We start from the raw sequence: 25,399 nt of genomic DNA, 5'->3' as shown, positions 1-25,399 counted from the left end.
CTTATTAAATCACGAGTCTCCAACCCTCTGGACGCAGTAGGGTTAGGGTACCAGTCCGACAAATGTCTTGTGGTTTTGGGACCCCTGATTAGTGTTTGTGGCCCGATACCAAGTCGCCCTTGGACCGGTACCGGTTCACGGCCCAGAGGTTAAGGACCCATGATTTAGTGGGAACAGCCAGCATGTCAAAAACGACGATTTGTGGACACACAAAATGTCAAAAAGTGACACAGAGATTGCCTGAACCAAACGTCAATATATGACAAGTTGAGAGTGAGAGAGTGCATTGTAATTTATAATGAACTACTGCCACTCTGCAGAAACTATGTCCAAGAAAAGGGGACAGGATTTTTGATTTTTCCTAAAATAATTACAACTAGAAAAGTTGCATTAATGCTAGTGTGAATACTTTTTACTGAACGTGGTTCCTGAAGATGCTGAAGAAGTTTACTTTAACTGTTGAATAATGTCCTGAACATGCTGGATGCTTTAATACAAATGCAGCAAAAGTTTTAAAAGAGCACAAAGAATTTGAAGAACTTCTTGAAAAAAAATTTCTAAAATTAGGTAAAATTTTGAAATGTGTAAAAGGTATGAACACCTAAACTACAAGCATGAATGTCCTGAAAGTGCTGAACGTTTTGTTTCAAAATGCACGACGAATTTGAAAAATTTATTGAAAAAAATCGTAAAAAATGCATAAAATTTTTTCAAAATGTCAAATTTGGGAATACCAAAAATACAAGCAAGAGTGTCTTGAAATAACTAAAATCTTTCCATTCCAAGTTTTGCATTATTTGCAGAAAGTGCAAAAACAATGTGAAGAATATCTTTAAAAATGTTGTAAAAAATTGCATTAAATTTCAAAAACCATGAAATTTGAGAATACTACAAATACAAGCATGAATTTCCTGAACGTTTTGATACCAATATTGCATATTTTCAAAAGTACACAAAGAATTTGGAAAATTTCTTGAAAGAAATCGCAAAAAACTGCGTAAAATTAAAAAGAAATTAAAAATTCTAGAATACCGAAAGTACAACCAATATTGCTTGAGTTTAAAAAGTATACAAAGTTTTTGAAGGGTTTCAATTTCCTATTGGTTTTAAATTGGAATGAAAAATAGCATAAATTGCAGAAAATCCTAAAAACCGTAAAATATATCAATACTAAAAGTACAAGCATGAATGCCCTGAACGAGCTGAATGTTTTGATACCAAGATTGCTGAAGTTTCTGAGTCTAATTGAGTTTTCAGGTGCTGAAAGAAGCAGGAAAATCACAGCATTCACACTATTGAAAGATCTCTGCTTTAAAAGATGATCAAAGTGGCTTTTAAAACCAATTTGAACCAATTCGTTTAAATATAAAATGATTCTATTTAACATTTTGCTAATTTTTTAGGTAAATTACAATAAAAAGAAATGTCAAAGAGGGCGGTCTTGTCAGAGCGACACAGTGACCCACAATGACAAAAGCTGGGATTGTCCAAAAGGAAGTGAGTGCACAGACAATGCTGTTATCTCCTCCATCAGCGTGCAAGTGCTCTAATCTAATCTGCAGAGTAAAAAAATGACCTTCTTTTGACCACCTTTATAATTACCAGATCTCTTAGAGTCTAAATCTCTTTACCTCCAGTGGAGTAATTATCTGCGTGACTCACTGAAAAGGCAATTGAGACACCACTTTATGGACTCCACCGTGGAACGTGAGGCAGAGCAGTAATTGGGATCTTGTTTGTCCCCGTTCGCTTCTCTCATTTAAGAAAAAAAAAAAAAAAAGCAGCCGTTCTTAAAACGTCAAGCCAATCGAAAACTCCTCTTGGAGATAATATAAATAACATTTGACCAGCAGCAGCATTTTTCTAGTAAAATGACATATTTGTGCTGGAAGGAGGTGGCGCATAGCAGAGGAATTAGCGCAGAATCATGAACCGTTGGCTTAAACAAAAACGCTCCAACTCCAACTTATCTCAAGGTCTTTGAGTGGTGCTTTTCTTTCTGACGACCAGATTTCTTGAATTCCTTCCTCTGATCGTACTGTATAGAAAGTGGAGCATTTTTATAGGACAAAACCCTTAGTGTACCAAGGATTCAAACTTCATGAGCACCTACTTCTTACTTTATAAAGAACACTAGAAATATCTAAAAACCCACTCCGATCATCTTTTGATGTATTTTAAAAGTGTTCTTTTGAGCATTCACTCCCATAAAAATCAGAGTCTTGGTGTTTTTAACATGTTTTATTCATGATAAAGGGACAAATATAAAGAAAATTAGGGTTACATATTCTTTTTTGAGTATTAATTTTATCAAATTTATGTGAATCAGTAGCAAATATTGTTATAAAACTTTTACAAGCTTTCACTTTTAGATGACTAAATCCATGTATGCAGGGGCGTTCATGACATTAGGGGATCGCCTGAGCTGAACACTTAATAAAAGTGTCTTAGATACAATTTTACCTCCATCATTATTTAACTTATGTCATAAAAATTATACCCCAAATCACTAAAATGGCATAAGACTGGTCATGTGAAAGTGTTTCGTCCCCCCCGTCCCTCTGTAGCAATGGTACGGTCCAGCCAGCAGGAAGTCCTCTACAGAACTATGTCCAAGAAACTGACCGTTTTTTTTTAATTTAGGTTTAAATCATATTTAAAAGATCTTCTAAAATAGATCAAAATTTGATTGACTTTTTATGATTATGCCATTTTTTGCCAAAATCAGAGAAACGCGCTCATTTTCTAGGACATTTTCTAAAAAGCAGCAGTAGTTGATTAGAAATTCACCTGAGTTTTGAGCATAACTGCTGGTTTGGTGCAAGCCAGCCTCCCCTTCCCGTCACCCATAACTGAGAGCTCTCTGTTTACACTACAGCTACACCTCCAACCTAACATTACAAAAATGGCTTTCCAGCTGTACAGTTTGGATCCAGATTCCAGCTCAAACGAGGAAAACAAAGATGTTCATGGATCTATATGTCTGCAAGTGGATGTATGAGAATGGAGAGGATCAGGATTTTCTAACATTTTTTTTGTTTTCTCCTCATTCACAAAAAAGAAATCCTCAAAAATGTCCTTTTAATATTAATTTTCTTTATATTATTATCAGAAGAATGCTAAAAACCCCCAAAACGTGATTTTTTTTTAACTTTACTTTTCATTCACAATGATTTGCAAAAATCTAAAAAATAAATTTCCAGATGTTCTGAGAAATGTTCCCAAATAAAAGTAAATGCAGGTGTTGTGTTTCAGCCAACCCGGGGGAGAAGGCACTTTAAAAGTGCTTTAGCTGGCAGGGATCACTGAGAGAGTTCTGGTAATGAGAGATCAGACTGTCCCGCTCCCACCCGACTCCTCAGCAGCACAGGAAACAAAAATAGCTTTTTTGTGTGACGAACGAGCCGGCTTTGACCCAGCCTTTCGACCTCTGACAATCAGTCTTGCTTCGTCCTCCGGCACTTCAGACTCTGGGACCGGGACAGATAACAGTTGATTTCTTCTGGTACTAAAGGGCGGGATAAAAAAAAAAAAAAAAAGAAGAAGCGAATCCGGAAGAGATGAATCTCTGTCTATGTGTAGAGGTGGGAGTTTTGTAATTCAGACTCCCAGATTGTTAAATATTTACTCATTATCTACATTAACATAGGCAAGTAGGGACTCCACGGAACGAGAATCCTTTGCTCTTCCAACCCTCGGGCTTGTTGAGCATCGTCGGAGACATGAAGCGATGAATATGAAAGGTAGTGGAAAGACAGTGGGAGATATAATGAGCACTATAGGAGCCCAAAAACCTCTTGCCCTCTCTCCATCACATGTGAAGCTCCCACTCTCATCGCGGGCCCCTTCTCTGCTGCAGGAATGAGCACAAACAATTAACTTGGACAAGCCGTTTGGATTATGTGCTCAAGCAAAGCAATCAGACAGCTGTGGTTACGAGAACGAGCTTCAGAAATCCAGTTAGAAAGGAATGGAGGGTCAGTGGTCCTGACAGTCTTAACAAGATGACAGAATTTATAAAGCACTGCTGTTAAAGAATATAGTTACCTGCAGTGTAGCCTTTATAATAAGGCCACATGGGGCTTCTTCCATATTCCCTCTGTATTTGTTTTCTTTTGCCTCATATTCTTTTGTTGTGCCTCGCGTTCCTCGGCGTAATGGCTGGCGCTGGAGGAAATTCTTCAATCGTCTTTGATCTTTGTCTGGTTTCGATAATTTTCTGACAGAAATCTCATTTTACCCCCCTTTTGTTTCTCTCCGTCTTTGTTCCCTTTTATTCCATTTTTAAATAGGGCTCAACATTTTGTCGTTGTGAAGTTGCAAAGGAAAAGAGCTCCTGTCAGGGGCTCGGCGCCTTGCAAGACAACTTGCCCCAACATTTCAAGTGAGAATTGGACTCTTGCCGTTTGCACAGATGATTTATAATTCATAGTGGGGGTGTGAGAGAGGTGTCAATGTGTCATGAGGTAGAAGACATATAAAGGGTGCTGTTTACTGGCCACAAGATGCTGGCTTCCTTCGGCTGAGCTTCTGCAGAGAGGGGAAGAGAGAGCGCGTTTTTGATCTTCATCAAATGTTCATCCACGCCTGTCCTGGAGTCTAAGTGACCCTGCTAATCAAAGACTTGTCTGCCCTGATGTTTTATTCATCTTTTATGAGACAAGCGTACCTAAATTATTTAAGTGCATTGATTCGGAGTGTATACAAGCTTGTCTACGCCGTGTTCACAATTGCAGAGCTGCATTATCAATAGATGTTAAATCTGGAAAAAGCTGTTTTTTTTTTTTTGTTCTTTTGTGTTTTTAATCGCTTTTGGAAGCTGGAAATGGGAGACAAAGCGATGTTTCTTTGTCTAAATGCTGAAAATATGCTTTTGAAGTTCTGCATTTTGTAATTTGTAATCAGAGAATTTAATTTTTAAATAAATATTACATTTTTTATGCAAGAAACGATAATTTTTCAATTTTACATGAATAGGATGATACTTTACATAAAAGGAGTCTATCATATCAGTTAAATTTATCAAAATACTCACCAGATTTTATATTTTTTTACAGAATTTAAGATGTTAATCTTAATATTTTTTCACTTTTTAGTTTGTAAAAATGTTACAAAGTTAACTTTTTGGACATTTTTCAAATCAGTGTGAAGAAAGTATTGTACACTGGAAAAATATCCTTACTAAAACAAGTTAAAAAAATGAAGAATCCATGATGTTTTCCTATATTGAAGGGAGGAAATCTGCTAATATAACTAGTATAATTTGTTTTGGTAAGATTTCAGTCCTTTTAAGGTAAAATAAAACATCAAAATTGGCTATAAACTTCTATATTTAGATTTATTTAGTACTTAATTGGTCTTAAAAGCGATGTATTGCTCAAAAATAGTTTTATGCCTTTAAAGTAGGCCAGTTAAACACTTTTCCCTCCAAGTATATCTTATTTTAAGTACTACAGCAGTCCAATAATAATCCTACTTAAGTGACACTAAAATTACAAATTTTAAAACAACTTTTTCTTACAAATAATTAAAAAAATGTAGGTTTTGAATCTTTGCTTAATTCAGTTTTGCTAAATCAAGCAAGAGTGTTTCCCGAAACCATAAACAAATTAAAGCTCTGCTGTAAAATATTATGTGAAAAAAACTATTAAGATTTGCTTTAAATATTTAAAGAAAAAATCTGGGTTTAATTACTCAATGAGATTTATTGTTGTAAAGCAAGACTTTAAATCTAAATAAAAAGTAACTACAAAGTTAGTTTTGTCTTATATCAAGTGTTCTAAAATAATTAAACTAGTCACTATACACAAATATTTGGTGAGTTTTTAAATTTTTAAGGTGAAAAGTTACACTCTGGAATACTTGCATTGACAAAGTATTTGCTCTTAAGGTTTTCCGACTGTATAAAACTGTAAAAATTAAAAATGTAAACAAAGTTAATGGATGAAATCAACATTTAAATTGATTTCTTTTTTGCATTTGACTAAATCACACAAATTAAAATCACAAAAAGGTTAACTATTTTGAGCTATTTTAAGCAAAAATTTCACTTTTTTCTAACCTTCAAAATGTACTTCAGAGAGTCTGTAATAGTCTAGTTTGGTATATTTGTCCTCTACCTGTTACGCCACACTTAAACCCTGGAGAACTTTGTTGTGCCTCCATGCAATTTGCATGTGTCTCCCACACTTCGCCCAGTGTCTCCCACACCTTTACATGTGCATATATTTCCACTCGAGGTGTTGAAATATTCTTCAAACAATGATACCTTTTTTCCTGTGCTAAAACACTTGTTGTCAGGCTGTTGGCTCATTAGGGTTTAAAGGTTTCCGACCCAGAAGATCTAACAAATTCTATTTTCCGTCAACAGCTACCTCATCACTCAACTCCCAACTCCAGCACCTGCAGCAGCTCCAGCAGATGCAGCAGCACCACCAGCAGCAACAGCAGCAGCACCACCACCACCAACAGAGCCACTCCCACACTCAGAACCAGCTGCCATCCCAGCATCACATCACCAACCAGCAGCACACCTCGGTCCCATCTCCGAGCTCCACCTGCTCTTCCACGTCCGGACAGCCACAGCATTCGCCGCCGCACCGGCCCAACCAGTCGCCCGCTCGCAGCCTACCCTCACCTGTGACTCCCCCAATGCCTCTGCCGGTGAGTCTTTATTTTGATAAAATTTCTGAGCATATTTTACACTTAAATTTAAGGAATTTAGGTTTTAATCCGACATATACGAATAAAAGATCATCTTAGCCGTTATGCATTTTAAAGTCAAGAGGCTCATTTCTGCATGAAATTTGGTGAAACCATATTGCGAAATGTTCACACACATTTTATCTATGGGCATGCTGCGGGTGACAGGTCGTAGCGAACACTCATGCTCCGGTCCAGTACGGTCTAGTCTACTCTGGTCTTTTTCTATGTCTATTGAAAAATGGACCCATTAAAGAGTACCCAACCGTACCTCTTGAGAGCCCCTATCAGTTTTAGGTCCATAAAAAAATGAAACGGGTTGGTTGGGCGGAGCCGCTGTAGCCACCCATTGATTGACAGAAAGTTATGATGACATTAGAAAGCACCCATATAGCGCTCATTTAAGCTAGCGTTTCCATTTTCCTCTTCACGGCGGTATTGTTCATGCAATCTTCTTTCAAACAACATTAAATTCCTGTTATACACAATGTACAAAAAGTAAAGAAATACGAAGACAAGCTGTTGCCATTGTTGTTGCTTTTCTAGTCGTCGCACTACAATGACACACTTGCAATCTACACCACGCATGCACTATAAAAATGAAACCACTCAGTGGAAGCTAGTATTTGCGTGCAACTTTGAAACATAGGAACCAGTGACATCTACAAATACAGAGAACGCCCTGTCCCTGGCTCAACACTCTACCCCGTGGCCCAAGAATGTCCATAATCGATCCGTACTCATCAAAAACACTTCTGATCATACTTTGTAAAGCATGTATTAAAGAACATTGTAGTATTGCTCAACATAAAGAGAGTCACTCTGTCCCTTAAAACTAGGAGTGCGTGCTTCTTCCTTCATCATATAGGTACAAGAGGGCATCTTCTACCAGAAGAGGCCGGTTTCATCCATAATAAACACCTGCTTTGGATGATAATTATCCTCTGCAATTATCTTCTTCAGCATATCAGGATTTGAGTCAGCTGATGACATTTCTCCATGCAGGGGCTTTGATAGAGGAGGGGGTTTGCTGACGGGGCGGCGTGCTCTTCACCTTATCACTGCAGCAACTTCTTTGGACGCAAAGGTTTCATACAAGCGTCTTGATTTGTCTGAGATTTTGTGATGAACCGGAAGAGTCACGTGACTTATCACATGCACGACAATGTTTCTTTTTTCAGACGTTCCTTAAGGTGGTCTTTGAGCCTCAAGGGAACTGCAAGACACACCTTTAAGATGCAGCCGCTTCTCTATACGACCATCTACAGGTGTAAACTGTGACTGAGTTGCAAGGTTTCACAAAAATTTCAAGGAAATCTGCTCATCATCTGTGACAAACTAATTGTATAAATTCTAAAAAGTGATTTGCTTTAGCTTGGTTAATAACTCAACTGCTCGATTCTCTCTGATCAATTGATTTCTATTTATTGCTTCCATATATTCTCCAGGCTTAATCAGTGTCCTAATGTTGGCCTCTCCTCCTCGTCTACCTGCTTTTTAGTCATTTTGTTTGTCCATCCATCTCTGCCCTTCTGTCCGTCTGCCTGTCACTGTGTGACGATAATAACCTATTTTATATCCCTGCGGTTTCATTTCTAGAGGAAACTGGCCAGGGTCGCCTTTCTGTCCCTGGTCACATTCATCAGCGTCAGGCCCTTATTGGGTTGTGGTGCAAGCTTCTTTATGGCCAGGATGAGTTGGGCTATTTGTTTCCCCTCGCAGCCCTCTCCGGCCCTGTCATGGCCTAGTGAGACTCAGCAGGAAAAACAGCCTCTGGATTTAATGGGCTCCAAAGGCTAGCCTCTACATTGGACTAAACACACTATTCAGTCTGTTTGAAACAAGAGCTGCGAGCCAAAAAAACAGATTTGCAGATAGGGGCTCGCTTAAAGCAAGTTCTCATCTCACACCACAGCTTTGACGGTTCAGTTGTCTTCAGAAGACGCAAAGTGTCGATTACGATGACGAAGGGCAGACCTCTCTGAGGAAAGGCAAAGAGGCCACATCAGGTATCATTAGGATATTGCCTCATCAAATGGGATTACGGAGTGTGTTTCTGTTTGTGCACAAGAGAGGCCATAAAAGGCTTAGTTTTCGTGGGTCGTCGCTTGAGGTTGACACCCAGGAAGGACTCCTTCAAGGACAGGCCGTGACCCCGGCACCTTCTCACACCCGCAATAGGATTTTAATAGCCGCTCCATCCTTCGTTGGGGTCAGTGGTGCTTTCAGACTATTGGTTGATTCACAGGAATTTTAAAGTCCACCCCAATCATCTTTTGATCTATTCTAAAAGCATTCCTAGTGGTCTCTTTGCTATGATTTTTAGTAAAAAAAAAAACTAGGGCATAGTTTCTAGAGCCACAGTAGTTCAGTAGAAATTCATCATACTCTCCCGCTAGCTTACAGCCCCTCACAACCCCAACTTAACAAAAATAGCGATCAGTGTCGGAGCACTATTGAGGAAAACAAAGACATTACTGGATCTGATTGTCTGCAAGTGGATGATTTGGAATGGAGCGGAGCAGGTGTTTCTACCTAACAACAACCAGCTTTTTCAAACGTAATTTTTTTCATCTGCGTCTGGTTCACTAAGATTTGAATAAAGAAATGCTCTTTTATTTAATTGTTTTAATTTTATCTTTTAAAACATATTTAAAAAATAAATAAATAAATGGACTTGACTGGAATATTCCATTGCTGCAGATTTTTTTATGTCAGTTAAATAGCAATACATTTTAGACACAGGCGATCGCCTACCTTTGCCTAGTGGTAAGTCCCCCACTGCCTGCAAGGGTGTTCCACATTCCGCTGTGGCGCGGAGAAGAAACTAATTTCTTCACGTAGGTGTGCTCTGAAGCACAGAAGTTTACTTTTAAATTTAAGTAATTACTTCTTAAAAGTCATAAAACTCAAGACGTTATGTATTTTCCGAGCGCTGGCAATTACGTGCTAGCATAGGTGACTGGCAACTATTGATGACATCATCGAGGGGAAGTGTCGTTCGAATATGAAGACACTATTTTTCTGTGGCTATGTCCAAATTCCCTCCCTAATCCCTAACTACTAAAAAACTATTTACTGCGGGACTATCTAGTGCCCTCGATGTTAAAAGCAATACGGACATCATTCTCACTACTTTTCTTTCGTTTTTTTTAAGCGGCGTGTGCAATGTTGCTGATTTCACGATTTGAAAATCAAAACAATACAAACATTTCACAATGTCTGCTTGTGACTCAATTATGTCAAAAATCTGGATGGTTTATTAAAAAGTTTTCATTAAAACACTTTTTTTTTGCAAAAATTGTCCGACCGCAATGCATTGTGGTCTATATTCGGCAATGTAGTTAGCATCGCAAAGACTTCTGGGAAAATTCTAGTGTGTTGGGGTAGGAAGAAGCCGTAGGGGTAGAGGAAAACTTTGTATTAGTAAAAATGTAATTAGACATAAATCTGTTCTACAGTACATGAAAAAAAGAAAATTATCTCATTGCAAGTTTTATTAAATAGTTCTTTTGCCGTTAACATAAGGGTTCAAAAATAATTGTTTTGGTTCTCAACAAATGTGGCCAAAAAGTTTGGACACCCTTGTCCTATATTATTAAAAATGCTTAAAACACAATTTTCATTGAAGTATTAGTCAAATAAAACTTTCATGTATTCTAATTGCAGAATTAGGACTATAGTGTGTGTAGTATAACAGAGCCACAATTACCATAATACAATACGCATTAGAAAGATAACACCCCCATTCTCTGCTGTCATTATCCAGACTAGTAGAACCAGTCAGCCGTTGAACTATTTACTGCCAATGCAGTGCAGAACTACAGAGACAAACACTCATTATGCTGCAATTAAAGTCTCTTTCTAGTTCCTTCCTCATGGGAAGTGTATGATATTCTTTGTTAATTCGTACCAAGTAAATCCGGATCATTCCCATCATCCCTTTTGTGTTTTTGCTGTTTTTAATTTGAGCGACAAAATTAATTAAATTGTTCATTAATTTCTCTGTTAGAAAAAAAAAACATCTCTACCGCGTATCACGTCCCCTTGAGTCAATGGTCTTCACTTAAATTACTGCAGCTAATTTGCTCTAATAGAGGAAGACTTCACCTCTCTGTGTCAACCACGCTCTATCTGCCATCCCGGCGTGCGAAGGAGCACCGGATGTGGCCTGCAGCTGCTTGAAATAGCCACAGAAGTGATGACAAATAGACGGGGTGGGGAGGAGGGGATTATGAAATTTGCTTAAGTGCGTTAATGGGTTGATTGCGGGAGCCCGCTGGATTTTTTGCTGGAAGTTGATTGATTAGAGCTGCGGGTTTTCTCCACGCCCGGAGAGCTCAGGGATTTGACGCGGTAAAGGCGCGCCAAGTCTGTTACACCGGAATTGATCTTAATTAGATCTGAAAGACCTGCCACAGCAGAATGGTCGCGGCGATTAAAATGAAAAACAGGAGAAATTACTGATCAAATTAATCATAATGTCGGGCTACAGCTGTAGGTCTGGTGTAATTTGCCACTCCAGTGACTTACATCAGCCCAGGCAGAGAGAGGAGAGGCGGCACATACTGATCCGTGGCAGTGGGAAGCTTAGGCCAGCCTATCGAATCTGTTATTGCGGTGTGTGTTCCCACACCTTCCTGACCCGTCCAGAGGAGCCCTCCACATCTAATTAGTTCTTTTTTCTCAGACATTATGTCTTTCTCCGTCCAGAATCGTGTTAAACTCCAGCGTTCATGTCAAGGCTGTCTTGTCACCCGCATGTTGTGTGTTCACTAATAGCCTCTGACCTTGGCCAGTGTCTGCCTGGCTGGTTTTCGTGGCGCTCGGCAAAGGTGGAGGCGTCCTGTCTTCCTTGTCTGTCAGCCTCCTGCCGTCTGTCTCCCTACTTTTTTTTTTTTTGCAGTTGTCTCCTTGATCGTTGTCAGAGCCCCACACTGGGCCTGTCCACTCTCCATCCACGCACTCATAGGGGTAATTACAGCCTAGGGGTCTGCCTTCTTTCCCCGTGCTCCACAATTTACCACCAAAGCGTCCACAGACATCTCTCTTCTTCCACACTGCACCCCGACATCACAGGACCGCAGGGCCTCAACCCACAAGTGCTGCAATTACCTGAGTCTCTCCTCAATTCCTTTCTATCTCCCTGCTCTCCTCTTTCCCCCTCCCATTCCCCTCTTTCCTGTGGCTCCCTCACTATTCCTCGGCAATCAGCCTTCATTAGAAGCCTCTGGTGAAAAGCCATCGTCACCAAGGTCAGCGGCTGCCAACCACAACGGCCTTTCACAGACCCAGCTGTCTGCGCTTTCTATCTTTCCTTATCTGCTTGGCATCTTCCGATTCTTCCTCTTTCCTCCTCCTCCTCCCCCTTCTCCACTCCTGTTCACTCCTCTTCAAATCTTAAGGCCCATCTCTGGCGCTTTTGTCTCCAGCTAAGGCCCTTTCAGACACTCATGTCACTGTTTTCCGCTGCAGTGCACTTTTACTTGTGTCAGCCGCTGTTACAATCACCTCTGTCCATTTTGCTCCAATCCTCCTCTTCTTCATGAATACTGGGAAAGTCCTCCCTGTAATTCAAATAAGCTCAGAAATCCTCATTAAGTAAATATTTATTTATTTTAGAGTAACTGGCACATTTTTGATCTGATTTCTAATTAATTGTTTAAAATTACCCCAAAAAACTTTTTAAGTTAAACAAAAAGATCTAAAATTCTTACTTTTTTCTGTATTTTCTTTATTATATCCCTTTAATACTACCTTTATTTATTCAGGTGATGTTTAAGACTGAATTCCTATTTACAAATATGACCTGGTTATGTGCCTCATACTTATTTTAAATCAAACTATATTTATAAAAAAACAAAAAAAAAACTAACCAAAAAAGCAGTACTTTCTATGCAGCTAAAAGTACGGTGGCCCGGGCGGTCAATCGCATCCACAAATCACTCAGTGCAAAAAAATGATAAAGATCACAGTTCTGAAAAGCAAAATAAACAATAATAATACAAAAAAATTCTAGAAACCAAAATAAAATTCCCAAAAAGTAAAAAAACAAAACAAAAAAAACATCACTTTTAATGCTTTGAGCAGCTAAAAGTACGGTGGCCTGCACGGTCAAACAGAACAAATCACATAACACAAAAACATATTAATTATGACAATTATAAAAGGCTAAACAAATAATAATAACATTAATATTAATAATAATAAAACTTCTAATAACAATTAACAAAATAAAAAAGGAAACTTTTTGGGGAAAAAAAGTGATCTCCGGAAATCCATAAATTAAACAAAATAAGAAACCACAGATTAGATGACAATGCCTGTGCTCTTTTCCAACCGGACGTTAACAGAAGATATTTTTTTTAAGCATTTGGCCACACCCACTGGATACGTTCAATGACTGATCAACTCTTTACCGCGGTTCAGGCATAGCATTCAATCAGTGATGTCCTTAAATATGTATTTTTAACATTTCATTTTGATTTCTGCAAATTATTTTTGTTTCGTGCTTGGTTTCTGGAATTTTGTTTTGATTTGATAAAATATAAAGCTGTTTTTATGTTAATTGTTTTCCCTTTTTTAATTGTTTTTACGTTTGTTGGTGGGATTAAAAGCGTTTTACAGGTATAGATAACATAAAACTGAGTGAATATGCGTAACAGCACATGTTAGCATCTGTATTAGAAATGTTGGTATAGATTAGCCTATAAAAAGTTGAATTTCCTTCTGAATCAAGTTGAAATTTGATTTTTTTTTTAATTTTACTTCATGTTTTTATTTAAATTTTTAAAAACATCTTGAGTCTTATCTTGAAAGCCCTTTCAAATTCCAAATATTTGGATGCAATATACAAAAATTGTGATATATTTTTTTAAATCAAAAACTACAATTCCCAGAAGCCCTAGCCCTTCACATTTGATATCATTGAAAAGCCCCAGATGTTCTCTACGGATACAAAAATGAGTTAATTCAGTAAAATGTATTGTTTTGTGCAGAAATGTTCTCTACAGAGGACAAGTTAGCAGTCTAGAGGATGTCTGTGCGTCTGCTGTGGCCGAGCGGTGCAGGGCGTGCACAGGGCGTGCACAGGCCTTCAGCACTCCAGCAGCTCAGCCCAGCCTCTTATTAATGCACAGGAGATCCGGCTCTTAAGAAGGCAGAAAATTGCCTTACATAACAAGCGCTCCACAATTTAGAAATACAAATGTGCACTGTTGACTGAAGCAGAAAATAAGAGTGTTGCCCATCAACAGCCCCACATTTCATATGAATAATTATAAAGCATGGGAGCTAGATGAGGAAAACAACCTGACCATGACAGCTCTACTACTTTTATTTACTTCAAATGAGGGATTAGGAAGCAGCAAAATCTACAGACTTAAAGAAGAGCCTCGGATATCGGGAAACTTAAATTTCGTATATTTCTGGGGGGATTATTTGAAAAACCGTGAAGGCACTCACTTCTAAAATTGCACCTACATTACACCTTGTTCTTACTTTGCGGCTTTTCCTGGGCTTGGTTGGCCTTTCGGTTTCTGCAGACTTAATATTTCCTTCCCTTTTTCGAGGTCTGTGATGTTTCTGAACCTGACGGTGAAAGTGGGCAGAGGGCTTCCAGCTTAGACACCCAGCAGAAAGGCAACAGCTCCCCGATCGGCCCACGTGCACACCGGGGGCACCTCGCATTAGACGCCCACATGGGAGCCCTCTGATAGAGCGCCGCGCCAGGGCTCACCTAACAGTGGATAAGGAATAGGGTTTCTTTAATTATGAGGCAGGGCTGTGACATTGAGTTCCCCCCCTTTCTCCTCCAGCAGCCTCTCAGACAACGTCTAAGTGCTCCGCTCCGCTGAGGAGGCCAGTCCCCCCGCGGGGCGCGATTCCACTGCCTGTAATTTCTGATGCCCATTAGTGACCGCAAACAGAGCACCGCGCTCACACGAGGAATACAGCTCCGCTGCACAGCCGCGCTGTAAAAAGACCCTTTTAATGCAATGTTATTGCATTATGCCCTCCTCGTACACCAAGTCAAAAATCCCATTTGTGGTCCCTGCAGACTATTATCTGAAAGTCTTCTCCATAGTGTCTTTGGTTGTGGTTAACGGGCTAAATTTGGCACAAATCGTGCAAATGTGCCACATTTTTTAATTCTATTTTCTGTTCCTTGAGGGAACGTTTACTCCACGAAGAGGTTCCTTAGAATCACAATCTTACATACATTTCATTAGCTGTTTTATTCACTTGTGCAGACAAATACAAATGTTTTTATTTATTTATTTATTTTTGTAGGTAGGCAGGAGGAAGAGGGAGAGGGTGGTGGATTTATCGATCAAGGGTGACCACATCTTAGCCACAGAAGCCCCCTTTCGCGATTAATCTTAGGGCTTAGAGTCGCCCAATGACACATGACAGGCCTCCTCCTCAAACTCCTCCATTTCTCTTCATTACTGGCTGTATTTTTGGACACCACAGAGGGGAGTAATCATTTACCTTTATTGTGTTTATAAAGCTGCGGCATGGATGACCCTTCCTATATTGAATTGACGACATCAAAAGATCACTGGACATTGATTAGGAGGATATTAAAGTCATTCAATTGCTATATTTATATGTCAAACAACAGCAGAGTGAAAAGAGATGCCATCCCCAGCGAAACGAAAAGGGATGGAAGGAGGAAAGAACTGAATATTCCAAAGAGTTTTGTTAAAACTCACCCTGATCTCATTTTCTAACTAAAAACACAACTGGGTCTGAAAATCCTAGCTGGGGCATCAGCAGCAGCGGTAGATTTACTGCTGATTTCCAGCCAGGCACCAGTATGTTACAGAAATAACTGCACCAAATATGTCACATCATGAGCGGAAGCGGTCAGCACTTTCCTGTAGATACTCAATCACAAAGTAGTTTGAAATTTAATACATCTGGAAACAGCTAAATATTATAGATCATTCCCCAGGAAGAGAAACCGTGTAAGAGGATTGTAGTATAACTTATATTTTTTACCTGCAGCGGTCCCTATCTGGGGGAAATATACCACCGCCGTGATTGATGACCGAGAGCCCACTCTGAGCCGCCGTTTCCCCACAATTATCAACGAATGGGCCGGAGCAGATTTCGTGTAATGATTAAAGCCGCTGTTAATTTCACATGAAGGTAATGAGTGGGGAGATTGACGGCCACCGTCCCGCACTCCATCACCCCTTTATAGTTAGTTTAAGCGTTTTCACAACTCTTTCCCTCCTTCATTTGCATTCCGCCTCATTAGACGCGGCCATTTCGGAAACTGCCGTTTCCTGGAGGTAATGCCTTTTTATTTGATCAGCCAAAACCCTCCGCGGTTAACTAGCTGTCATTGTGGAGTTTCATATGACATCACTCCATTAGCACCCGCCACGCCACCTTCAGATCTGACACCCCCCCCCTTGTCCCTCCACTCCCTTAAGCAATTACAATGTCCGGCTGCCGCTGGATCTGGCGTTATTGTACTCTGCCAGGTGTTATCTGCCCCAGTTGTTCTATCTGTCTTTCGCTCCCCCAATATTTTTCCTGGAGAATGGCTCTTCTTGGGTTTTATTTTTCACAACAGCTGAAGCTAAGGCCCAACAGTGAGCAATAGTCAGAGCTCACGGGGCTCCAAGTGTGCGACCGCAGTGTGAGGCCTCGCCAACCAAGGGACCAGAGGTGTTTTGGAGGGCCTAATGGCATTTTGATGTTCATAAGCACAGTGGATGTTCGGAGGGAAAGAGGGGAGAGGCAGTTTTTAGGGCAGGAGGAGGAGAGTCAGCAGAGGACTGTCAGCAGAGTCCTGACAGACAGAGAACGTGTTTTCTCATGTCACAGCTGATTACATTTACTCCGGAGTGGGAAAAGAGCAGGGAGGAGACGGGGACGGTGAGCCGGGATGGTCGAGGGGAAACTTCCATGTTGTTCCAGATAAAAGACATTCCTTTCACGCAGAAACAAGAGTGGTATTGACTGTGAATCTACCTCGTTGGGTCCGTTTTGACATGGTCTCTTCAAGAAAAGCTTTAATACAAGCCTCTGCTAGAACTTCCCTTTTCAGACATCAGAAAGATTTCATTCCTTAAACGCCCACTTCAGTGAAAATTGTGTTTCAACATGTTTTGGTGGCATTTTTCTGACAATAGTGTGCATATATATATTAAAAAATAGGCTCAAAATTGAATATTTCATTTATTCAAGTTATTCTGAATCTGGAACAGATGAGAAAATGCAGTTTTATAAAGAGCTTATATGTATATAAACAATACAGATTTTTGATTTAGGTTAAAAACCATAATTAAAGGACTATTCTTAAGCCTTTTAGAGTAAACTATATCCATATATATGATAATATATTACTTTTAGCAAACTAAAGAACAATTTTCAGTTGTTTTCACAAGCTCCTTTTCCTACCTGGAAGTAAGACGACTCCATGTCTGAGGATGCATTCACACCGAACGTGATGTTTTCAGTGACTTAATTAAAGGGTTGGAAAAAAATCCAATATGGCGTTTTCTCGAACTTCCATCCATTTTCTTAACTTTCTAGGGCTGCGGGGGTTGCCACAGACTGTCCCGGTTACTGTTAGGAGGGGTACTCCCTTGACAGATCCCCAGCCTTACACAGAGCCCACAAAGCTGGAACGATCGAGCCCGCTATGCTAGCTAGCCGCCGAGTGGAGGGTAGCGAGTGAGCAAGCCTCACTGTTCAGAGTCTGGCAGAGCTAGTGAGCTCCTCTGCCTATGAAATGCTTCTATGGAGTGATTTTTGTGCCCCCATATTGGAAGCAAAAGTTTTTAAGTCAAAATTTGTTAAGAATAAAACTTCATAATTTCCAAATAAAAATATTTAATATTTACCTTCAAAAACTTTTTTTTGCTTTCAAAAAATATTTTTGCATTTACAACACAAATATTTTTAGATGCATTATGGGTCATCTCTAATTTTGCGTTCATGAGTTCATAAGATATTTATGCCATCAACAGTTTTCTGATTGGTCTAGATCCTATTCAACCAAATTACCATATTTATCTAACATGGTGTCTGTTGCCCAATGTTGCCTCAATGGCTGAAGACAAAAAATATATTTTTTATCATTTTTAAAATAATTCATACTTTTTTAGCATTGAATTCATTTCATTTAGTCAAATGTGTGAATTTGATAATCTTCTGAAACTGTAGAGTTAACTTTAAATGCAATTTATGCAATACGATGGCACAAAAATCACTCCATAGGCTGCCGGTCTTTGGGTAGCAAAGCTCGCTGTGCTGGCACTGCCACAAGTGCCAGCATAGCGGTCATGATTGCTCAAAAGACACAAATTTGACTTCCAAATCGTGTGACACCACTTTAGAGTCGACTTCTACACCAACTTGCTGTTGTCTCTGCAGATTAGGAGCAAGAATAACCACTTTTTTTCAGAGTTGACACTATAAAATTAGCCAATCACCACTAGGTGTGCGGAAAAAGTTCGTAAGAACAGTCATTTTTCAGGTTTGGAAGGGGCTGGTTCTCAGAGATGGAAGCAAAGGCCTTTTCTGGGGTGTTTTTTTGCGATGAATTAACATTATAATACACTCAAAAGATCAAAAAAGGTAATTTTGCAGAGTAAAAAACCAATGAGAACTCTTTTAAAATAGATCTAAAGATGATTGGAGTGGGTCAAAAGTTGTGTTTTTGGTGTTTAAATATGTTAGTTTGGACAAATATAAAGACAATTAAGCTCAAAATTTTGTTTCTGAGTATCTCTTTATTCAGATGGTTGTTAATATGGGAGCAAACAAAAAAAATGTTTAAAAAAGATCATCGTAACAGTGACAGAAAACATGATGGCTAGGCCGCAATATCCCTGCTTTGAGCTTTAGGCGACAGAGAGAGGAAAGGGGGCGGGGTTGCACTCCACCAACGGTCCCGCCCACAACTCGGAGCCAAATTCCTAATGAAAAATAAATCAAAGTAGGTCGGAGTGAGTCTTTAAATATTACTGGTCACTATAATTTGCCAAGACATTCATTAAGTCTTTCAGTTTTCTCTTTCAGAAAAGGTAAACCTTTATTGCATTTTTAGCTCACATAAGAGCAGAAAATAGGTTTTACGTGCCCTCACAGCCTCAGCATCAATAAATGAAGCCTCTTACCCAGAGTGTGTCCATTTTCTATTGCTGAGCGCCTAAACGATATAAGTTTAGAACGACCACATGAAGGAGCAAACTCCGGTTCGTTTGGATCAGACAATTTTAGTTTCATGAGGTGCTTTTATTCCTGAGATTACATAGGTTGTTGCAGCGGGGGACCCTTGTGGTCAAACAGGCGACGGATAGTCTGGCTGAATTTAGATTTCCCTCTTTTTTTAGCTATTTAAACACTTTTTTTTGTTTAGTGTTTGCAAATCCCAGAAACTCTAATTAGGTATGTGCAGGGAAATTGAGGGAGTTAAAGGTTTCTGATATTTTTGGTCAATAAACACAAAAATGTTGCCTTTTTCTTGCAAATCTACCCTGTTAACAGCTGATAGATACCCTTTTCTGCGGTGAGAGAAACACATTGGTTAACATGCGGCTCCTGGAAACTGAAAGATCGCTGTTTATCTCCTCCAGCACATGCAATCAGTACAAATACTGGGCCAAGCCTGTCATTTTGTGCCTCCCGCCGAGGTGTTGAGAGGAGTTACCGTGGTGGAAAATCACTTGTTTAGGTGTTGAACACAGCTTCTCCTCTCCTTATTCCGGCGTCTCATCCCAACCGTTATCCATATTACCCAGAGATGTGGCAATAAAACCTGATCTCCTTTCATCTGGACTTAGCAGAATAACATGGCATCTGGCAGACCTATTATCAAATGACACTAAATGATAATGTTTGGGATAAATGTGAAGGTTTTTTTTCAACACCCTATCACTCAATGACATCAATGACTTCACATCACATTATCAGAGTGTTGAACTGTGGCCTCAGTTTAACTCTTCCCAACTGACTCTCCCTGAAGTCCGATCATCTTTTGATCTGTTTTAAAAGCGTTCCCAGCGGTCTCTCAAATATGATTTTACCGTTTTTAGCCAGAATCAAAAAAATCGGTTGTTGTCTAGGACATAGTTTCTACAGAAATAGGGAGCAACCCCGCCCCCCTTCCTATCACCCATAACTGAGAGCAATCTGTTCACAAGCTTTCCCGTTAACTTACAGCCCCCCACACCCCCAACCGAACATTTGCAGTGCAACAAAAATGGCGAGCAATATCGGAGCTAGTTTAAGCCAGACACAATCTCCTATAAGGAAAACAAAGATGTACAGGGATGTGTCGACACATGAATCCATCGGAATGGAGCGAAGAAAGAAGCTTGTGGCGTATTTTCTGCATCACAAATACAATCTTTTTCAAACATCAGTTTTTTTCATCTACTCCTGGTTTACAATATGATTAAAAATATACACAGAAAGGCAAAATTAAAGACCCTCTCCAGTGAAAATTGTCTTTTTTTTAACATGTTCTTTTTTTTGTTTCACAATAGAAGACATATATAAAATAATTTACAATTAAAACTGCATTTCTGAGTGTTTCTTAATTCAAATCCCTTTTTATCAGAAAACCAGATGCTCGAAAAGCTCAGTCTAATGATGCAGCTACTGAAATGGGCGTACTAAAGTTTCCTCTTTCCGTGTGCGACCCTGGCCCACTCACAAATTACAATTATGGCTCTTTATGAATGGGTTGATCTAATATTTCTCATAGTTATTTTTGCATTGTAATGTTAGCTTGAAGCTATAATCTTGTGCATGAGCTTGCACAGGTTTTCAGCGACAGGGAGGGGGCGGGGTTACTCCATGTCATGCACAACCCAGAATTTCACCTTTGAAAGAGCTACTGCCGCTGTGCATAAATTGTGTCTTATAAAACCTCCAATGCTTTTTGATTTTGGCTAAGACTGTCATAATTATAATAATTAAAAAAAAAACTACTTGGAAAAGTTTTACAAAAGAAAAAAAATATGGTTGCAGTTTAAACCTTTATTTTCTTTTTATACATCCTCAATTATTAGATAAATGCCACAAGAAGATGTTAAAAGCCTTAAAAGTACTATTTTTTTCAGTGTTTTTTACTAATGAAACTCGTGCAACATTGTTGTCTTTTTAAAGCAAGTTCATTTTTTTTCAAACAACAATCTTTTGCAGGAAAATAAAGTTTTTGATTGACATTTGGAACCATTTCAGACATTGTCTTCACAATTTGCCATTAAAATGTAATAAACTATCACCCACAAATAACGATTTTCTAATAAAAGGAATTAATCAATCAGTCATTTGATTTTATGCAGATTCCCTGTTATATTACATCTTGATAGCAAAAAGAAAAAAAAGTTTTACACCAAACTAGGGGAAGGTTGTCAAATAGTTCATCTTTTATGTTGTTGCTTTCAAACTTTTATAAATATTCTTTAAAACTTGCTAAAATTGTAACTTTTTTTAGTTCCTTTTTACCTGTTTAGCAAAACATTATCAATAAACATAAGTAAGAAAATTCCTGTTTAGTAGATTATCCCTTTTTTTACAACACCATTAAGTCTTATTTTGAAAAGCTAGTTAATTTCCCTTTAAATTTGAGCCACATTTGTAAGAAATAAGCAGTTGTATCATGTATACAGTAAAAAAACACAGTTTTAATACATTTGGGATATAAAGTGTGCTGTTTTACCTGCAGAGGGTGTAATTATGTGACGATTTGATGAATTGACCCAATATCAATGCGCAAATGTCCCACCGAGGCAGATCATCTCAGATTCTTTATGAGCATCGAGTGCAACTGAGCAGTTTAGAGATAAAAGGAAATTTATCAATAAATATTTCTTACTTCTACAGAGATTAATACGATTCAAGGGCTTTATTATTCCAACTCAGGCTGCTTTTCTGTTCTCTTAGGAAATGAGTTTCCTTCTTTAGCTTTCTTTCAGTTCCAAAAGTTGGCGCTGACATGTTTGTAACTGTAATGCATGAGAATAAATCCCGCTGGATTTTTATTTTTAATATAAAACGATTGTGATTTCCGCCTGACGAACGCTGAACACATAAAAGACAATCCTGCGGTTATCAAGGAAAAACCGGATGACTTTCAGAAGAGAGGAGGCAATATCAATCACGGCCAATTTGAGGCCACCAACATGAAATATGATTTCATAAGACAAATGCAGTGTCATTCTTAATGTGCTTAACCTTTACTGTCAATGAAAAAGTATCGATCGCTCAGTGGCATTTTTTCATCATTTGATTTCAGAAAGTGTAATAATATACGGTGGTGGGATAAAAGATAAAAGATAAATGGCAAATGAATGATCTCAGGTGAACAGAGCTGAAATCTCAGCAGAGCACTAAAAACGAAGCGGAAAGTTGAAAGAATCGCTGCAGCTGCGCGTTTTCTTTGAAATTTGTGGATGAACTTTTGACTTTCTCTTGAGTTTAGTGGTCAACGTTTACTAGCAAAAGTGAGGATCATTTTAATCCTATATGACCTTGAATATCTTATTTGATACATTTCTAAAACTCGTATTTCATCCAAACTTTTCTTAAAAAAAAACCATTGTAGTCCATATTTCCTGCCCTGTATGGCATCATCATCCCACTAGGGGCAGTAGAGGGGCTTTTCCCGCTCATTTTACCGTAAAATGGCTGCTTCCATGGAATCTCAAAAACATTTTTGACAGGAAAAGTTTTGCAACCAAAAACTAAAGAGACACACTTTTACAAACAACAAATTCCATTTAAAAACTGATTACAGTTTGTAGTGTGAACATTTTATTGAAACGATAGATAGTTTATTGTTTTTGAGTGCCTTAAAACACAAATATTTAGGAATGTAAATTTGGAATTCTTCTACCAAACCAAAACAAAGAACTCGGATATTTAATCCTCTGCTTGGCAAACTTATTTATACTTAAAAAAAGACTGTTAAAAACTGGAAAAGTAAATAAAATACTTAAAATATATCAAAACATAAATATGGGGATAAAGTAGCATACGCTAGCAAGATAGATAAACGCTTTGTCTGAATTTCCACCCTAATCCCTCCCCACTAAGAAACTAGAGTATATAGTGCCGGACTATCTAGTGCGATGGATTTTAATAGTAATCCAGACACCATGCTCACTACTTTTTTTTGTTTTCTAAATGGCTAATATGATGTTACTGATGTTACGAAGTAAAAATCTAGTCAATGCAAACATATTACGATGTCTATTTATGAATCCACTGTGTTCTGATGATGAAAATGTGGATGGTTTATTAAAAAATACATTTAAACACTTTTTTCACAAAAATCATTCAAACGCAATGCATTGTGGTCTATATTTGCTAATGTAGTGACCATCAATACACATTGTTTTTTTGCTAGGACTTCTGGGAAATTTCTAGGACACTCCATTTTTAAATGTAGATGGATGGATGGATGGATGGACCTTTTTTTGTTCCATCATGTTCAATCATTTAATATATAAAAAAAGAAAAGTTTTGCTAATTTTCAAAACTTGCTGTATTAAAATGAACCAAAATTTGTTGATAGTAAATTCTTCATAATAGGGTTACACCTTGTTAAAAATGTGTGAATATATTTGAGACTGTGGGCTTTTTTTCCCCCGAAACACTCATGTAAATATTTTTGCATCTTAAGCTAACATTGCTGTGAGTAAAATCTTTCTAAATCACCTAAATTTCAAGTCATGATTTTGCATTTTTTGTGGATTTCATCAAACTGTTTAGAAAAAAACATCTTAACTCCCAATAAATGTGAAATTTCTGTCAATTCTTTGATGTAGTGGGCTTCACGAAGTTAATGCACTTTTCTTTTTTTATTTTGTTGAGTAATTGGAGGGTCGCCATCTCCTTCTGGTCTTTGATCTACTTACTCAGCCTCATGAGTTTGCTCTGCAGCACTACAACCAAATCAGCAGTGCATTTTCAGTCTCTAATAAGAGGCTAGCTTGATTTATATGGGTAATCTCAGCAATGTGGCGGGCCTCTACAACCTGGCCTGGATGCAAACAGCTTCCTTTCACAACCGTGCAAGTCCATTACAGCGAAGGGTAAAGACGGTCGTTTTAAAGCGTCCTCTGCTTTAGCAGTATCACTGTTTCGGGTCTTAAGACACTGGAGGATTTCTGCGTCGAAGCGCATTGAAGCAGCTGACGATACAGTGATGCATGGCCGTGCTGGCTGGCTCTATTGTGAGATCAAGGAGCGGGTGGGCCATTTCTGGCGGTGGAAAGACGAGAGCGGGCCCGTGGGGAACCCCAGGGGCCAGAGAAAGCACTTAGAGTGGTAAAATGGCCACTTATTCTCAGCCACCATCCAGTTTTCGCTGCTCCTCCCTACCCTTGAGCCTCCCACTGGGTCCACAGGCACAGACCTCTGGGAACTGTATGATGGACTGCATAGCGCTGGTAACACTCATAACGCTGCTGGACTGTGCAGACCTCGCTGCAGTTAGTCCATTCTAGGTCCTGGCAACAAACAAAAGTGTGAAGCCTGTTAGCTCTCTTCTTCAGGAATTTGTATCCTGCTTTGAGCATCTGTGCTGGTGACATGAGCAGATGTAACTCTGACGAATTATGCCCCCTGTCCTCTGCAGATGAATCCTCTGGCCAGCCCGGCAGCAGTAGCAGCAGCGGCAGCCGCCATGGGCTCCATCGCGGGCTCCCAGGTGTTTGGAAACACCCTGTCGAACCTGCAAGGCGCCACTGGGCAGCTTGTCACCAATGCGCAAGGACAGGTATGTCCAGTTCACAGGAAACCAGCACGATCAATGATCAGTTACTGTTACTACACTTCACAATGGATACAACGTCCTTCTAAGAACAAGGTAAAAATATAGAATACATTTGTGTAAACGTAATATTTATAGCAATATAAATGAAACAAGACCACTCACCTTCATATATTGTGCTTGTGAATGTTATGCAAAATGTATCAAAATTAAAGCTGACCTGCCTTCACTTTCTAAGACCCCCTTTTCCCCTGCCACCCTGGTCAGAGCTGCATGTGACAAATTCAACAAAGCCAAAACACTTTTTCCAAATGGTGGATTTTCTGTTGGTTCAATCTCCATAGTAACCATTTTATTTTTTGGTCACCTCAGGGTGACAAACAGGTTTATGTAGATTTTAGAAGAATCGGCTCAAGTAAATTGTTGGATTTCCTTGGCAACAGAGGTTTTTTGTTAAACACGCCCACATTCATAATATGTTCAAATTTAATGTCATATATTTTAATTTAGCTTGAGCCGGGGATTCATGTATTAAATTGCCACAATATTCCGGTAAAAAATGTGCAAGCAACAAGAGAACGCCACTTTTGTGAGCTTGTCAATCTAATGCAATTCACACTCTAGAAACTGTAAAACCAGCATTAGTGGCTAACCAATGATACCTGAGAAGTTACGAGTTAGATTGAAATCCATAGGGGGTACTTACATTTGTACAAAAGTTCTTTTTGGTTTTCAATTCAAGATAATGGCCTCTTCCCGAGGTCAAAGATCAAAAAACTTTGGATGTGGTTGTAGATGAGCCTTGTGGCATGTGTGTGAAATTTTGTGAAGATCAAGTTTTCTTTTACCAAATTGTTTGAAAATGTAAAAATCTCGAAATTTCAAATTTTTCAACAAAATGGCCGCCAAGCAGGTTGTGATCATATCTCTATCCTATAATAATTT

The 25,399-nt window shown here is 38.9% G+C and overlaps 1 protein-coding gene across 3 annotated transcripts in view; it reads left to right on the top strand.

The window, feature by feature from the left end:
* pou6f2 (POU class 6 homeobox 2) overlaps positions 1-25,399 on the top strand; it is a 103,441-nt gene that overhangs the window by 56,365 nt on the left and 21,677 nt on the right. For all 3 annotated transcript variants that reach the window (XM_024280148.2, XM_024280149.2, XM_024280150.2), the window contains 2 exons: positions 6,371-6,663; positions 24,320-24,460. In XM_024280148.2, the coding sequence (XP_024135916.1) occupies positions 6,371-6,663; positions 24,320-24,460 (434 nt within the window). The remainder of the gene's footprint in view (positions 1-6,370; positions 6,664-24,319; positions 24,461-25,399) is intronic.

Source organism: Oryzias melastigma, linkage group LG20 (genome assembly GCF_002922805.2).
Source record: "Oryzias melastigma strain HK-1 linkage group LG20, ASM292280v2, whole genome shotgun sequence".
NCBI classification, from domain to species: domain Eukaryota; kingdom Metazoa; phylum Chordata; class Actinopteri; order Beloniformes; family Adrianichthyidae; genus Oryzias; species Oryzias melastigma.
This window is presented reverse-complemented; position numbering and strand designations above follow the sequence as displayed.